We start from the raw sequence: 16,960 nt of genomic DNA, 5'->3' as shown, positions 1-16,960 counted from the left end.
ATCTATTATCCCAAATAAAATTAGAAATGGCGCCTTGCAAGGTATTAAGTTTAAGTTTAAGTTTATTAAGGCACCTTCACCAGTAAGTTCTGGAAATAATAGTTTAGTGAGCCATGGCATCTTAAAGGAAACGCTGTATTGCAGTTTAAACACTTATTAATGCTTATATGTCAAGCAGCCTCGGCGCACCATGTGTGCGGCTGTCACCGGCTCTCCGGCACTTCCTATGTAGGGGCGCAAAGCTGCTTCAATAAGCATTAAAAAGTGTTTAAACCGCAATATAGCGGTTTATGACAATAACGAAAATAAGCTCCGGCACCAGCTCACCCTGAGCTGGTGCTCGGTATTTGCAGCTTACACCTGCTACTTCACGTGGTAGATTTCCTTTAATCACAGCCACTAGACCAAGAAGGGATATATGAGGAGCCTGCAACCTATTCAGCAAAGATTTCAAATTCCGAAACAAGTCGAGGTAGATAGCCCTAGGAAGCGACCAGTTTTACCAGTCTATCAAATGCCTTTTCCGCATCAATAAGAAGCAACGCTGGATGGGATTCCATGTTAACTACTTGGATAAGATCTATTGCTCTTCTATTATTGTCCAATCCCTGTCTCCATGGAAAAGATGCGGGTAAAGATCGTTAAATCAGAGTTTAATAGTGAGATGGGCAGGTTTGCAGGGATTAGCCCCCATAGGTAAGCATTGTGGTGTATTGGCGCCATCCACAATTTTTCAATCTCCACCCACTTAGTGTAAGCAGCTGAGAATGTCCAGTGCGGCTTATAATGCTATTTTGTTGGCCAACAATAATACCTTACATCTGGAACTGACAGACCCCCCCTTCCCGAGCCGTGGAGACAAGCATGATCAACATTGGCATCCTGTGACGCCTATTATCCCAAATAAAATTAAAAAGTTTAACTATGAGGCACCCTCACCGGTAAAGTCTGGGAATCATATATTAGTTTAGGGAGCCATTGCATCTTAATCACAGCCACTCGACCAAGCAGGGATATATGATGCGCCTGCCACCTATTCAGCAAAGAATTTAACCCCTTACCGACATTGGATGTAGTTCCACATCACAGGCAGCAAGGACTTGCCGCATCGTGACGTAGTACTCTGTTTTATAGCCGACACCCGCTGTTAACATCCGCAATGGGAGTTTCCTCCGAACACCGGCGTTAACCCCTTACAAGCCGCTGTCACATACGATCCTTTTCTGGGAGCATGCTCAGTGTGTTATATAACACAGTGTAATACATCTGTATTACACTGTGTTATAGGAATAAGTGCTTGAGCAAGCGATCAAAGCATCGCTTATTTAAGCCAACCTGTAAAAGTAAAAAAAAAAGTTACTTTTTAAAAACATTTTGTAATAAAAAGAATTAATTAAATTAAGTGAAAGTCCCCTAAACACCAACATTCCCTTTACATACCTAATAAAGTACAAAAAAAACCACTAAATAATGAAAAAACCCCAAATATCGCCGCATCATTAACAATCTGTACAATAAATCAGTAACATTATTGGACCCGCTTTGTGAACACTGTAAAAACAAAACCCGAAAATAACTAAAAAAAAGTTATTTGCGCCAAAATGATACCACTGAAAAGGACAACTCAAAACGTAAAAAATAAGCACTAAACCAGCTCTGTCAACCAAAGCAATATAAAAGTTACGTCCCTGAAAAAATGGCAATATGGAGACCTCTTGATGTATCGGGGCAGGAGGCTGCGCAGCATTTATTCTACGCAACCGGCGACTTTTCACATAAGACTCTTATAGATGAGGACCAGCACACAGACCTTCACTAAGGAGAAGACCCCAAACACTCAGTGTGCTCTCTGTTTAGCCGCTTCCAGTGCTTCTATTTACAGCTGTACTAGTGAATTATTGATACTGGACTAGTGGATTATTGAATGCTACCATCGTCCTACAGTAGTCATTTAAGTCTTATCCTACAGATAAACCTACGGCCATTTCGCCGATTACAAACTCTGCTTCATCTAGAGGCAGGGGCGTCGTTAGGTCAAAAGATCCGGGGCCCGTGCCCCGGATCTTTTGGTCTGTGCCCCGGATGTCTCTGGAACGTCAGGACTCTTGTCCTGCTGTCTAGCAGCTTCCACATTCTCCTCTCTGTCTGTGTTCTCTGGATGCAGACAGAGGTGAGTAGTCCGGGTCTGGATTAGGCTGATAATAGGGGCAGGGAGGGAAGCTGTGAGCAAGTGAAAGCCGTATGCAGCTTACTACTTCCAGGAGAAGATGCCATCACTTAGCAGCTTTGTGTAGCGTCTGTGCTGCTATCAGCTCCAGCTCCCTCTCCCTGTAGAGCTGTATGTTCCCAACCTCCTGCACATCTCCCTCTTCTATCCAGCCCCTTCTATAGCTTATCACTAATCTTCACCTGCTGTGATACCTTATCAAAACATCGGGACATTATGGCCGGGAAGGATGCATGCAGCCTTGCCCTGTTTATCACAGTGTAAACCTGCTGATTCCTCTGAAGTTACAGGCACTGGTCTTTCTACCAAGTAAATGTATCGTTTGAAGTTTTATTGTTAATGCATAGAATGTATTGTACTGCATATGGATATAGAAATGTTATAGAAATGTGTGTGCTTATATGTATATTTGTGCTGCTATGGATATGTGTGCACTGTGCAATGTACACTGACCAGTGTCGTGAGCCTCCCATTCATATAACTGTTATTCATCTCACAATCAGCAAAAATTAAAAAATAAACAATGGTTTATTGTTGATATTAAATGATGCTGTGCTCACACTGTCATTGAGGGAGATTTATCATACTCTGACACTCCTGGGGCAGAGTATGATAGCAGCCATGCCCCCCCCCCCCCCACACTTTTTACATACCTGTGCAAGTCATTTTAGCCATGAACGTGCACAGTCCAACAGAAGTGCACACCGTGACCCTTAGTAAATGAGCCCCGTAGTACTCTTTACTGAAACCATTTAAAATTCTGAGCCATTTCCTAGGGAACTGGAAAAAATTCCAGAAAGGGGGTGACTTTTTTTGTTTTACCACCTGGTGAAAATGGTGAAAAAGAGCAAACCTGGAAATGTATACTTTATTTTTGTTACAGCATTCATATTGCATAATAATTTATTTTATATTTTGATAGATCTGGTTTTTAGAAACACAGCGATACCTGTCATGTTCATGATTTTTTTTTTCTTCACAAATGCCCACCCCCCACAGAAACCCCCCAACCCCTCCATACCACCCTCTGCCCGTGCTGGAGATATTGAAAGGAAAAAGAGAAACAATAAAGAAAAAAAGAGAAAAAAAAACAAAAAAAACCCACTTATATTAATTAATTACCTTACCCTTAGCTATCTATCCAATGGGCAAACCTTAGCTACCTATCCAATGGGCAAACCGGGATGGAGAGAAAAAAAAATTTCTTTCCCCTTTTCTCCCTTCCCTCCCCTCCCCTTTTTTTCACTTGTATTCTCCACTGGTCCCATATCAAACTCAGTCTTCTACCTTTCCTATAAGGTTTCTCATACGCACATTCATACGCTTTGCCACTAGATTTCTCAATTCCTTCACCGCTGGTGCTTTATCATCTTTCCAGTGTTTGACTAATATTAGTCTCGCTAGGAGAAAAAGCTTCAAGGCCAGGTCACTTTTTGCTCTAGAGTCTATGGGGATCAGAAGCAAGCCCAGTAACCCGCAAGTAGCTACTCGCAGCAGGGAGCATTGAAGCTGATTCTCTATTATCGTAAAAATCTCCTCCCAGTATGAACTAATCTTCGAACAATCCCATAAAACGTGTAAGACGTCGGCATAGACACGTTTACATCTCTTGCAATTAGAGTTTTCACTTAACCCAATTTTGAACATTAAATATGGTGAAAAATAGATTCTGTATAAAATATTAAGTTGAGTGCATCTGTGATTTAAATTAATAGTGGATCTAACCACATTTTTATAAATATCTCGCCAACCTGATTTATACATTTCACTTGACTTATATGGCTGAAATTCCGATCAATGTCAATTCTAATCAGACGATAAATCTTGGCCAGATTCAGAAGTTGACAACTCTCATGATTTTAACCCCTTCCCGACATTTGACGTAATAGTACTGCATGGCGGGAGGTGAGTTCCCGCAAAATGCAGTACTATTACGTCATGGCTTGTAATGATCACTGTGTCTACAGACACAGTGATCAAGGGGAGATCGTTGCTGTCCCTGACAGCAGGACATCTCCCCTCAAGGACTAGGGGGATCACTCCCCCCCCCCCCATGCCCACGATCGCTGCAATCAGCTGGTCAATTCAGACCAGCCGATTGCAGCAATGTAATAGTTAAAAGACGCTGTGTCAGCGTCTTCACAGCAAAGAAGGAGGGGATCGATGCTGTTTGTGGAAGCTCCGATCCCCTCCTTCTGTCAGGCGGCATAGGTGGCATCGTGCCATCCCCCAGAGCGATCCGATCTGTCGGTCTGTAAAGACCGACATGTCGGATCGCGATTGCTGCCGCCGAGGTGCAGTGCTGGGAAGATGGTGACATCACACCATCTTCCCTGAGTCTTCCGGGGGTGGTGCCGAGTGGTGCCATCTCCAACCCCGCCCCCCCCACCAGCCGCATGTCGGAAGGGACAGGCAGCATGGAGGGACAGGAAGCGTGGAGGGACAGCATGTGGAATGGTGGTGATCGGTGCTGTGCTACACAGCACCCGATCACCACCTTGTGTCACAGTATAGAGATGGCATCCTGCCACCTCTCAGATCGATCCGATCGGTCGTCAGTAGTGACCGACCGATCGGATCAATATAAAGTTTTAAATGTGTAAAGGTGGCTGACAGCCATCATACCTCGTGGTCCCCCCCCCCTTCTTCATCCTCCCCCCACCACTTCTTCTTCCACCCCCCCTCATCCCCCTCCCCTTCTTGATAACGAGGTGGCATGATGCCACCTTCCTGATTGATTTGATTGGTTGGTCTGTACTGACCAACCAATCAGATCTGTGGGGGGAGATTCAAAGTACTGCACACTGATCTGCACGTTGCATTCTAGTCCTGAACAGCGTACAGATCAGTGTGTGATACCCGTCTGTGCTTTGTCTTGCTAGATATTGCTCCAGTTGGCACCTTTGGTGGCATCTGTCACATTTCCGAGTGTTGCGAGTAATTGCTGAGCTATTGTCGCTGCTGCTGTTTGTCTTTTTTTTGCATACAGCAGTCGCAGCGTCCTGATCCCTGTCCCTATCCCTGTTCCAGACCCTTCCCTCCCCTCCCTTTGTGTGTGTGGCGACTTTGAGCCTCTGTGCTCTTTTTTTGTCGCTTTTTTTCTTTTTTTTGTCACTTTTGTAGCAGTCGCACCCCCTGTGTGCGTTCTGCAAACCGCCAGCCACTGATCAGTGCCAAAGTTGTCTGGTCAGTGCCTGTGCTCTTTTTTTGCGCAGTTTTTTTTTTGGTGTGTGGATCCTGTGACCGCTGAGCAGTTGATTGTATCTCTGTTCATTTTTTGGTACAGGCGCAGTTTTTTTTAAAATTCTTTTGTCAGTTTTGTAGCAGTCGCATACCCCTGTGTGCGTTCTGCAAACCATCAGCCGCTGATCAGTGCCAAAGTTAACTGGTCAGTGCCTGTGCTCTTTTTTTGCGCAGTTTTTTTTTTGGTGTGTGGATCCTGTGACCGCTGAGCAGTTGATTGTATCTCTGTTCATTTTTTTGGTACAGGCGCAGTTTTTTTTTAAATTCTTTTGTCAGTTTTGTAGCAGTCGCATACCCCTGTGTGCGTTCTGCAAACCATCAGCCGCTGATCAGTGCCAAAGTTAACTGGTCAGTGCCTGTGCTCTTTTTTTGCGCAGTTTTTTTTTTGGTGTGTGGATCCTGTGACCGCTGAGCAGTTGATTGTATCTCTGTTCATTTTTTGGTACAGGCGCAGTTTTTTTTAAAAATTCTTTTGTCAGTTTTGTAGCAGTCGCATACCCCTGTGTGCGTTCTGCAAACCATCAGCCGCTGATCAGTGCCAAAGTTAACTGGCAGTGCCTGTGCTCTTTTTTTGCGCAGTTTTTTTTTTGGTGTGTGGATCCTGTGACCGCTGAGCAGTTGATTGCATCTCTGTTCATTTTTTGGTACAGGCGCAGTTTTTTTTTTTTTTTTAATTCTTTTGTCAGTTTTGTAGCAGTCGCATACCCCTGTGTGCGTTCTGCATCAGTGCCGAATAGTCTGTGCTCTTTTTTTGTGCAGATTTTTTTTCTTTTGTGTGCTGTGACAACTGAGCGCTGATCAGTGACATTTTGCTGATCAGCTCTGTGCTCATTTTTTTGTCATAGTATCTTTTTGTCTTTTTGGCATTGGAGGATAAAAGTTACTTTTTCTTTTACTGTAGTAACTTTTTCTACTACAGTTTTTTTGAAAGTACACAGGTCGTCTTTCTTTTTTTTTTTTATACTAGTGTTATTGGTTCCCATACACGTGTTGAATCACAACATACACACCCCCTTGAATAAAGTTTTTACACGTGTTGAAGCACTACATTTACACACCCCCTCCCAATAAAAAATGTCCCATTCATCCCAAAGAACTTTTTCAGCAGAGGAGGCATATGCCTTTCTTGCCTCTGATACTGATTCAGAAGGGGAGGATGCCACATTCCTCTATTTCTCATCCTCCTCTTCCTCCTCATCTGGTGATGAGGGGCCCTCCAGAAGGCGCCCCAGGGCATCGGTTGAGGTTGTTCCCCAGCCCCCAAGTGACCCTGAATGGATCCCACCCCCTGATAATTATGAGCCTCAAATTCCTGAATTTGTGGGAAGTTCAGGAATTAATTTTGAGACAGAAGGCTTCACAGAAATTGACTTTTTCAAAGTCTTTTTCTCTGAGGATCTTGTGGATTTGATGGTGGTACAAACAAATTTGTATGCCCAACAGTTTTTGGCACAAAACCCAACTTCATCATTTTCTAGGTGGACCCCTGTAGATGCAGTAGAAATGATGAAGTTTTGGGGTCTTGTGCTACATATGGGCATTGTCAAGAAACCAGAGATACGGCAGTATTGGAGTACTGATATTTTCTACAGTACTCCTATTTATCGCTCAGTAATGAATCGCACACGCTTTGAGGCAATTCTAAAATTTTTACATTACAATGACAATTCGCAGTGCCCACCTCAAAGCGACCCGTCATTTGACCGTCTATACAAAATTAGGCCAATCCTTGATCACTTTAACACCAAGTTTTTTGAGGCCTACACCCCTGAAAAATTCATTTGTGTAGACGAGTCACTTGTACATTTTAAAGGAAGACTACGGATACGCCAGTACCTGCCCAGCAAGAGGGCAAGGTATGGAATTAAAATGTACAAGCTGTGCGAGAGTACCACAGGGTAAACCCACAGATTTAGGGTTTATGAGGGAAAAGATAAATAAATTATCCCCCCAGAATGCCCCCCTGTCCTAGGAGTCACTGGGAAGCTTGTCTGGGATCTGGTGCACCCGCTGCTGGATAAGGGTTACCACCTGTATGTGGATAACTTTTATACCAGCATTCCACTCTTCAAGTCCCTCATTTCCAGGGGTACTGTAGCATGCGGCACTGTACGAAGAAACCAGAGAGGCCTCCCTAGGACCCTGATAACTCAACCATTAAGAAAGGGAGACATCAAGGCCCTCTGTTGTGAGAACTTGCTGTTGGTCAAATATAAGGACAAGAGGGATGTCCTTATTTTGACCACAATTCATAAAGACACCAGCACCCCCACTCATGTACGAGGTACCACTACCACTGCCCCCAAGCCAGACTGCATCCTGGCTTATAATAAGTACATGGGTGGGGTAGATCTTTCAGATCAGGTGCTGAAGCCGTACAGTGCTCTACGGAAAACAAAGATCTGGTACAAAAAGCTGGCCGTGCACATTGTACAGATGGCACTGTATAATTCCTATGTGCTATACGAATGTGCAGGTCATGTTGGATCATTTATTTGCTTTCAAGAGGCAGTGATCAAGGCCCTCTTATTTGGTCATCAAGAAGGACCCAGTACTTCTGATGTCCCCCGTATTGTACCAGGGCAACATTTCCCTGACGAGGTACCCCAAACTGCAGGACAAGGAAGGACACAAAAAAGATGCAAAGTATGTTACAAAATGGGGAAAAGAAAGGACACAATTTATCAATGTAACACCTGTCCTGAAAAACCTGGCCTCTGCATGAAAGAATGCTTTAGAATCTATCATTCACCTGCATTTCAGTTATAATTTCTTTACCCTGGTTAACACCTTCTTATACCCTTCTGCCCTGGTACCTTCCACCACCAAAAACCCATCCTCACACTGTTTGTTCCCTTCCACCTGCTGTCCTGCTGTGAGCCCCTACAGAAGTTTATATCCACATGTGGGGCATTTCCTTGTTCAAGAGAAATTGTTGAACAATTTCTGTGGAGCAATTTCTTTTTCTGCCCCTTGTGGATGTCAAAAATTTGGGGAAAAAGTGAAATTTTGATGGAAAAATATTCATTTTTTCATGTTTCAGCCCAAATTTTTGAACTCCTGTGGGGTCCAAATACTCATTATACACCTTGATAAAATCTCTGAAGGGTGTAGTTTCCAAATAGGGGTCTATTAAGAGGGGTTTTTCACTGTAATAGTACTTCAAGAGTCACTGAAAACTATTTTGGTCCAAATTGCCTTCTAACAGTCAAACGGCGCTTCTTCCCTTCCACGTCCTGCTGTGTGTCCCTGCAGAAATTTATATCCACATATGGGATATTTCCGTGTTCAGGAGAGATTGTTGAACAATTTCTGTGAAGCAATTTCTCATTTTGCCCCTTGTGGATGCCAAAAAACTGGGATACAAATGAATTTTTGATGGAAAAATATTAATTTTTTCATATTTCAGACCAAATTTTTGAACTCCTGTGGGGTCCAAATACTCATTATACACCTTGATAAAATCTCTGAAGGGTTTAGTTTCCAAATAGGGGTCTTTTAGGAGGGGTTTTTCACTGTAATAGTACTTCAGGGGTCACTGAAAACTATTTTGTTCCAAATTGCCTTCAAAAAGCCACAGGGTGCTTCTTCCCTTCCACGTCCTGTTGTGTGTCCCTACAGAAGTTTATATCCACATGTGGGGTATTTCTGTGTTCAGGAGAAATTGTTGAACAATTTCTGTGGAGCAATTTTTTCTTTTGCCCCTTGTGGATGCCAAAAAATTGGGGAAAAAGTGAAATTTTGATGGAAAAATATTCATTTTTTCATGTTTCAGCCCAAATTTTTGAACTCCTGTGGGGTCCAAATACTCATTATACACCTTAATAAAATCTCTGAAGGGTGTTGTTTCCAAAATGGGGTCCTTTGGGGTGATTTTCACTGTTATGGTACTTCAGGGGCTCTCTAAATGCATCATTGCCACTGAAAACTATTTTGTTCCAAATTGCCTTCAAAAAGCCACAGGGTGCTTCTTCCCTTCCACGTCCTGTTGTGTGTCCCTACAGAAGTTTATATCCACATGTGGGGTATTTCTGTGTTCAGGAGAAATTGTTGAACAATTTCTGTGGAGCAATTTTTTCTTTTGCCCCTTGTGGATGCCAAAAAATTGGGGAAAAAGTGAAATTTTGATGGAAAAATATTCATTTTTTCATGTTTCAGCCCAAATTTTTGAACTCCTGTGGGGTCCAAATACTCATTATACACCTTAATAAAATCTCTGAAGGGTGTAGTTTCCAAAATGGGGTAATTTTGGGAGGTTTTTCACTGTAATGGTACTTCAGGGGCTCTCCAAATGTATCATGGTAACATAAAAGTATTCCAGCTAAATCTACCATGCAAAAAACCTGGTCGTGCTCCTTCCTTTCTATGCCCTGCTGTGTGCCAGTACAACAGTATACCACCACATATTGGGTGTTGGCATATTCAGAAGAAATTGGGTATTAATTTCTGTGGAGCATTTTGGTATTTTAACCACTGAGGATGTGTAGATTTTTTGAAAAATACATTCATTTAGCTATAAAAAAATTAAATTTGAAAATTGTACCTGATTTTGTTTTAACTCCTGTGAAACCATTAAAGGGTTAACAACTTTCATAAAAGTTGTTTTACATTCTTTGAGGGGTACAGTTTCTAAAATGGGGTCATTAAAGGGGGTTTTCTTTCATTTAGGCCTCTCATCGTCACATCAAACTTATCTAGTCCTGTAAAACATAGATTTTGTTGATTTTCACAAAAATCTGAAAAATCACTTGTATAGTTATAAGCCTCCTATCTTCCAAAAAAAAGTATAATATGCTTAAAAAATCATGCTAACGTAAAGAAGACTTTAGGTTAATGTTAGTTAGTAAGTTATTTGGGGGATATGACAATCTGCTTGAAAAGTAAAAATTTCCAATTTTTTTCAAAATTTTCACCAAATTTCCATTTTTTTCATAACCAAACGCAAAAGTTAGCACCCAAATTTTTCAACTAACATAAAGTACAATGTGTCACGAAAAAACAATCTCAAAATCAGCGGGTTATGTTAAAGCGTTCCGAAGTTATAACCATTTATAGTGACACAGGGCAGATTTGAAAAAATGGGCCGTGTCAGGAAGGTGAAAAGTGGCTTCAGCGTTAAAGGGTTAAACTTATTTTTTCTTTTATTTTAGACCACCTAGGGTGCTTGAATTTATTTTACCTTGGATAGTCAGTTCTTAGTTACTTTAGTGTTAAAATAAAAATCCTCACTCTGCCGTCAGGTCCGTGCACCACTAGAGAGAACAGAAAATATGGAGACGTCACTGCATTACATCTCCTGCTTCTAGCAGCTCAGTATAGTGGCCAAGAGCAGGAGACATGATATAATGATGTCATCATGCCTCCTCCTTTAGTGAAGAGAGGTATGTTTTTTTTTCTTGATACAATAACACAATAAGTGTGAAGGAATTACTGGCATGGGGTCAAAATTTGTGTAGGGTTGTTACTTGCTTGGGGTCATGACTAGTGTGGGGCAATACTGGCACAGGGGCATATTATTATGAGGTTATTACTAGGTTGTGGCATAATTAGTGTGGATCTGGTGTGAAGGATTATTAGGTGGGGGTCATAGTGTGGGGGGATAAGTTAGGGAAAAATTGAAGGGTTATTAAAGGGGAACTGTCGTGTTTAGTATTTATGTCAGGCTTTATTTATGTCAGGGGTTATTATTATTATGTGGCAGGCACATTGATGGGTCAGAGGTAATAGGTAGCTATATATTTTGTGTTTTCTGAAGCAGTATATGATCAGTGCTATTGTTATTAGTGCAAACATATGTGGGGGGGGATTATGTAGAGGAATTGACATATGCATTGGGGCCCGTGCCCCATATCTTTTATGACCCTAGCAATGCCCCTGTCTAGAGGTTAGTTGTTTAATCAGCGAAATGGCCATAGGGTTATCTGTAGGAAAAGTGTAGACATTATAAAAGCAGGAGTCAATAAATACACAAACATTTACAAGGTTTTTAATGTTCCTTGACTTTCCCTAAATGATCAAATTTTTTTGAATGTGTTAATTGTCCATTTTTAAAGGAATTAATTAGGTTACGTTTTATCCTGTCAGTTTTCCCTCTTTATCCTATCATGTTTAATTTTTTAATCGTCTGGGTTGTACATTGGTGCACTACAATTATAATATGGTCAGAAATTAATTAAATTAATTAATATTAAATATTGTCAGAAAGGTCACTTCCACTATCAGACCCCGACTAATACTACAAGGGGAAAAGCTTGGCTAGTATTTCCCTGGAAGCTGCTGTTAGATGGGCTGGACTGGTAGAGATAAATCATAAGGCAGTCAGATGAATGTATTAAGAGGATACATTGGAATTGCTAACAGGTTCTGCCCTTCCGGTAGCCAAGTGACGATGGTCCGATCCAACATAGACAAAGGTAGAAAAAGTTTGGGTAGCAATTTTACAGGTTGAGAGGAGGCAGATCTTAGCTGGGACTCCTGCACTGCAATTTTCAACAAAGGCACAGTGGGTTGATGTGTAAGGTTTGTTGTGTTTGTTCTTGATGACAGGCTCCCTTTGAGTGAGGGAGGCAAAAGGCCAAATGCCAGGAATTCTGAATTACAGTAGAATGTTCAGTCAGGAAACAAACAAGTAAACCGATAAACAGCCAAACAAAACAGCAGTAGTAAATGAGCCAAATAAAGACGCCTCTGACAGATACATTTAGCCCTAGGGTTGTTTTATATGAGGCTGCTAGCATTATTGAGAGACATCTGAGCAAACCAATCAATATAATAAGCAGAGGTAATGTGACCACTGCACAGTATGGCGACATGGTGTGTATAGGCATTATCTAGGACCTAAGTGAAGCTGGCCCCCCACCTTGTTCAAATCAAACAAAATTGGTGTCAAACGTTTGTGCTACGTTTGTGCTGGTTTGTGCTGGTTTGTGCAGCAGAAATTTTCGTTTTTAAGATTTTAATGAAAGTTTCCAGAGGTCATCAGAGGTCAACCAGCCCCCCACATTGCCCAAATCAAACAAAACTTTTTCCAAATAATTCTGCTACGTTTGTGCTGGTTTGTGCTGCGCAAATTTTTGTTTGTGCTGCTTTTGTTTTGAATTTATGAACAAAAAATTAAAGTTCAAAAGTTCAAGCAGCCCCCCCACATTAACCGAATCAAAAAAAACTGGTGTCAAACGTTAGTGCTACGTTTGTGCAGCAAAAATTTTCGTTTGTGCCGCTATCATTTTTAATATATTCATACTTTTTTGCAGAGGTCATCAGAGTTCATTTCTTCTAAAGTACAATGTGTTTGCTAGCTCCCCCTGGTGATCAAACCAGGGAAGTGTCACTAGGTTTGTTTTTTACTAGTTCATCCTAAACACCTCAAACACCTGAACATACCTTAAAAATTATAGCGGCACAAACAAAAACTTTTGCTGCACTAACGTTTGACACCAGTTTTGTTTGATTCGGTTAATGTGGGGGGGCTGCTTGAACTTTTGAACTTAAATTTTTTGTTCATATATTCAAAACAAAAGCAGCACAAACAAAAATTTGCGCAGCACAAACCAGCACAAACGTAGCAGAATTGTTCGGCACCAGTTTTGTTTGATTTGGGCAATGTGGGGGGGCTGGTTGACCTCTGATGACCTCTGGAAACTTTCATTAAAATCTCGAAAACGATGGCGGCACAAACAAAAATTTCTGCAGCACAAACCAGCACAAACGTAGCACAAACGTTTGACACCAATTTTGTTTGATTTGAACAAGGTGGGGGGGCCAACTTCACTCAGGTTTATCTAGGTAGTATTCTAATTTGTTTTGTTCATATACTGTAGTTTAGCTGTCTCCTGTCTAACTTTGTTTTGTCAATGTAATTTTTTTCTCTTTACAGTGAATTTGCCATCAAGATGGCACAGACACTTAATAATAATACTAGCATCATGCTACAAACTATCAATCTTTCTGGTAGTAAAATAGAAGATAAAGGTATGTGCATATGTCTATGTGTTTGTGTAAGCTATTAGGCAAAATTCCACAACTTTTTCTGGCCAATATTAAATGGGTTGTCAGACTCTTGCATGCGGGCTGGGGAGGTAGGTTTTTAAAATAAGAAAATTGCACTCTCCCCCTCCATCGCTTAAGGTGTCCCGCTGCTATCTCGCTGGTAAGCAAACAGGAGGCTGTGCAGTGTTTATTCTACGTAACCGGCGACTTTTCACATATGACTCTCCGCTGAGTTCGGCTTCCGACTCAGCCATCCCCATACCTCAGCGCATGATACAGCTCTGGGAATAGGGCCTAATGCCAGCGAGATGGTGGTGCGACAGAGGAGGTGAGTATAGCTTTCTTTTTTAAAAACGTACCTTGACTGTCTGCAAGATTTTCAAAAGAGTCGGACAACTTTTTTAAGCTTTTGTCCGGCCAATATTAGTATGGCTTCATACAGTTTATTTATTTATTTACACACATTGCTATGCTTCTGCATTAAATGCACCAGAGCAGAATTTAAAAAAAATTATTTGCATAACATAGTCAGATTTTCAACTTTTCTTTGACTCTTTGCCAACCCACTTTACTTTTCACTTCACTTCAGCCAATTTACTCCGGCTTTAGAGAGTGCAGCTTTTTTATGTTTTTATTTTTAAAAAAATCTTGATACATGGATGACAAGCAATGTTGCATTAAAATGAGGTGGATCAGCAGTATCAATATTACTGAAAGCCAGAATACTTTGGCAGACATAATAATGTATAGAAAAACACATCACACCACAGTCACAGTGGCTACAGCCAAAAATGCTAGTTTTCCTGTGTTCCAGCAATGCCACGGTTGGGATTGTTTTGGTCCAAGCAAGTTTCATTTCTGAGTTTGTCTTATTATTGATACCTTTTCAGTTAGAATATATCATCCATGACTCAAAAAATATTTGCACCATCCATTTTTTCTTTTCTAAAGTGAGCCTCCACCCAATTCATGTGAGGGGCTGACAAGGAGAGCAGCATTAACTGCTCAATGGGAGAAAATCTGAGGGGTGATGATGATGTTTTCCTAGACCCAACACAACTCAATGGCAATGATAGTTTGGAGCAAGAGGTGGTGTTCACAAAGCTCTAGGTAGCCAGCAGAAGGCTGAAAAGTTGCATCAGGCAGCCCATAACCACGGTGTGGCTTGCTACCACCCATCGTGTCCAGGACTGAGCACACAAAGGCCAGCCCAGATGATCTCCCTGGTGTGGCATTTTTTTTAAGCAATGTGCAGAAGACAAAACTAAGCACTACAGGTATGACCAGGCAACTGCAAACAAAACATGAGCTGCAGTGGGTGTGACACAAAAAAAAACAAAACATGGAAACACCTGAGGTTCCCTCTGAAGCTTCTACCACTGCCTCCCAAGTGGCACGGCCACCTGTTTCCCCACAAAGTGAGCATGTGACAGCACTGCAACCACCAAGCCAGGCTCCAACATCCCAGGGAAGGGGCCAGTTTTCTATCCTCCAAACAATCGAGAGAAATGTAATGGTGGTGGCCATTCCCAGCGGCCACTACTTTTCACTAGCTGGTTGTGGAGTAAAAAACTGGTGTGCAGTATGCAGTGCCATTAGTCACAAGTTACACATCACAACTGATATGTGGACAAGTAAGCATAGGGAAAGATATTACATCTGGCCACTAGGTTAAAGGCGTATTCCTATGAAGACAAGTTTCTTAAAAATACTCTCAATGACAAAATAACTAGAGATGAGCGAACACTAAAATGCTCGGGTACTCGTTATTCGAGACGAACTTTTCCCGATGCTCGAGTGCTCGTCTCGAATAACGAACCCCATTGAAGTCAATGGGAGACTCGAGCATTTTTCAAGGGGACCAAGGCTCTGCACAGGGAAGCTTGGCCAAACACCTGGGAACCTCAGAAAAGGATGGAAACACCACGGAAATGGACAGGAAACAGCAGGGGCAGCATGCATGGATGCCTCTGAGGCTGCCTAATCGCACCATTATGCCAAAATTATGGGCAACAGCATGGCCATGACAGAGTGACAGAATGAAGCTAGATAGCATCTAAAACATCCAATAATTGACCCTGACACTATAGGGGACGGCATGCAGAGGCAGCGGCAGCAGCGGAAGGCTAGAGAGTGGCATGGCGACATACCCTAAATGGACTCAGGCTTCAAACCAATGGGTGGCAGAGAGGAACCAAAGGAGGTGAGCAAGAAGCGCTCAAATAATATCGGTACATGATAAAAGTTTGCCAGTATATTTTGTGGATTACACAGCAGGGTGGCGACAAAGTTAACATGGAAGCCATGAAAACAACCCAAAATTCTGCCTGACACAGCTCGTTTGATAAGGGGACCATGTATGGAGGCAGTGAACTAGTAGTAGATTAAAGGTGCTGCAGTTAAAACTATGTTAGTTGGATCTTGGCATGGAGCTGGCGCTCCGCTGCCAGGCGAGCTTTCGCCAATCCAAGCCCCTGTCTATAGGCTACTCCCCAAACAGCACTTCTAAGAACCTTTTGTATAAGATCAAGTGTAGTAGCGTTCTTATAAGTTTAGGATATGGCGGGTGAGGGGAATGTAAACAGATGCGCAAGAAGCGCTGAAATAATATCCCTAAATGGTAAAAGTTTGCAAGTATATTTTGTGGATTACACAGCAGGGTGGCGACAAAGTTAACAACTTTGATGTGGAATGCCCTGTAATAGCTCTTGGGCGGTGTGCCTTTTATCGCCTAGGCTCAGCAGTTTCAGCACCGCCTGCTGTCGCTTAGCGACGGCACTGCTGCTGTGCCTAGAGCTACCGACTGATGGCGCCATGCCCACGGATGGTAATTCGGAGGAGGAGGAGGTGGAGGAGGGGTGGGAGGAGGTATAGTAGGCCTTTGAGACCTGGACCGAGGTAGGCCCCGCAATTCTCTGCGTCGGCAGTATATGACCAGCCCCAGGGTCAGACTCGGTCCCAGCCTGCACCAAGTTAAGTGTAGTAGCGTTCTTATAAGTTTGGGATATGGCGGGTGAGGGGAATGTAAACAGATGCGCAAGAAGCGCATGATGCGCATGGAGCTGGCGTTCCGCTGCCAGGCGAGCTTTCGCCAATCCAAGCCCCTGTCTCTAGGCTACTCCCCAAACAGCACTTCTAAGAACCTTTTGTATAAGATCAAGTGTAGTAGCGTTCTTATAAGTTTAGGATATGCCGGGTGAGGGGAATGTAAACAGATGCGCAAGAAGCGCTGAAATAATATCCCTAAATGGTAAAAGTTTGCCAGTATATTTTGTGGATAACACAGCAGGGTGGCGACAAAGTTAACAACTTTGATGTGGAATCCATGAAAACAACCCAAATTTCTGCCTGACACACCTCGTTTGATAAAGGGACGAAGTTTTGAGGCAGCTATATGGACGACTTTTGGAGGTAGCAATGGAGACAACGTGTGGAGGCTGCTATGGAGACAATTTAATTTGGATAGTGCCTGTATGTGGCAGTCCCAAACATTTTTCAAAC

The 16,960-nt window shown here is 42.4% G+C and overlaps 1 protein-coding gene across 5 annotated transcripts in view; it reads left to right on the top strand.

Annotated features, from left to right (window-relative positions):
* LOC140070832 (capping protein, Arp2/3 and myosin-I linker protein 3-like) overlaps positions 1–16,960 on the top strand; it is an 813,581-nt gene that overhangs the window by 219,481 nt on the left and 577,140 nt on the right. For all 5 annotated transcript variants that reach the window (XR_011848999.1, XR_011848997.1, XR_011848998.1 and 2 more), the window contains exon 11: positions 13,347–13,441. Coding sequence is in view for 2 of the 5 variants with exons in the window: in XM_072117787.1 (XP_071973888.1) it covers positions 13,347–13,441 (95 nt within the window). In the remaining 3 variants the exon portion in view is untranslated. The remainder of the gene's footprint in view (positions 1–13,346; positions 13,442–16,960) is intronic.

Source organism: Engystomops pustulosus, chromosome 7, assembly GCF_040894005.1.
Source record: "Engystomops pustulosus chromosome 7, aEngPut4.maternal, whole genome shotgun sequence".
Lineage (NCBI taxonomy): Eukaryota > Metazoa > Chordata > Amphibia > Anura > Leptodactylidae > Engystomops > Engystomops pustulosus.
The sequence above is the reverse complement of the archived record's forward strand: the minus strand, read 5'-3'. Positions and strand labels throughout refer to the sequence as shown.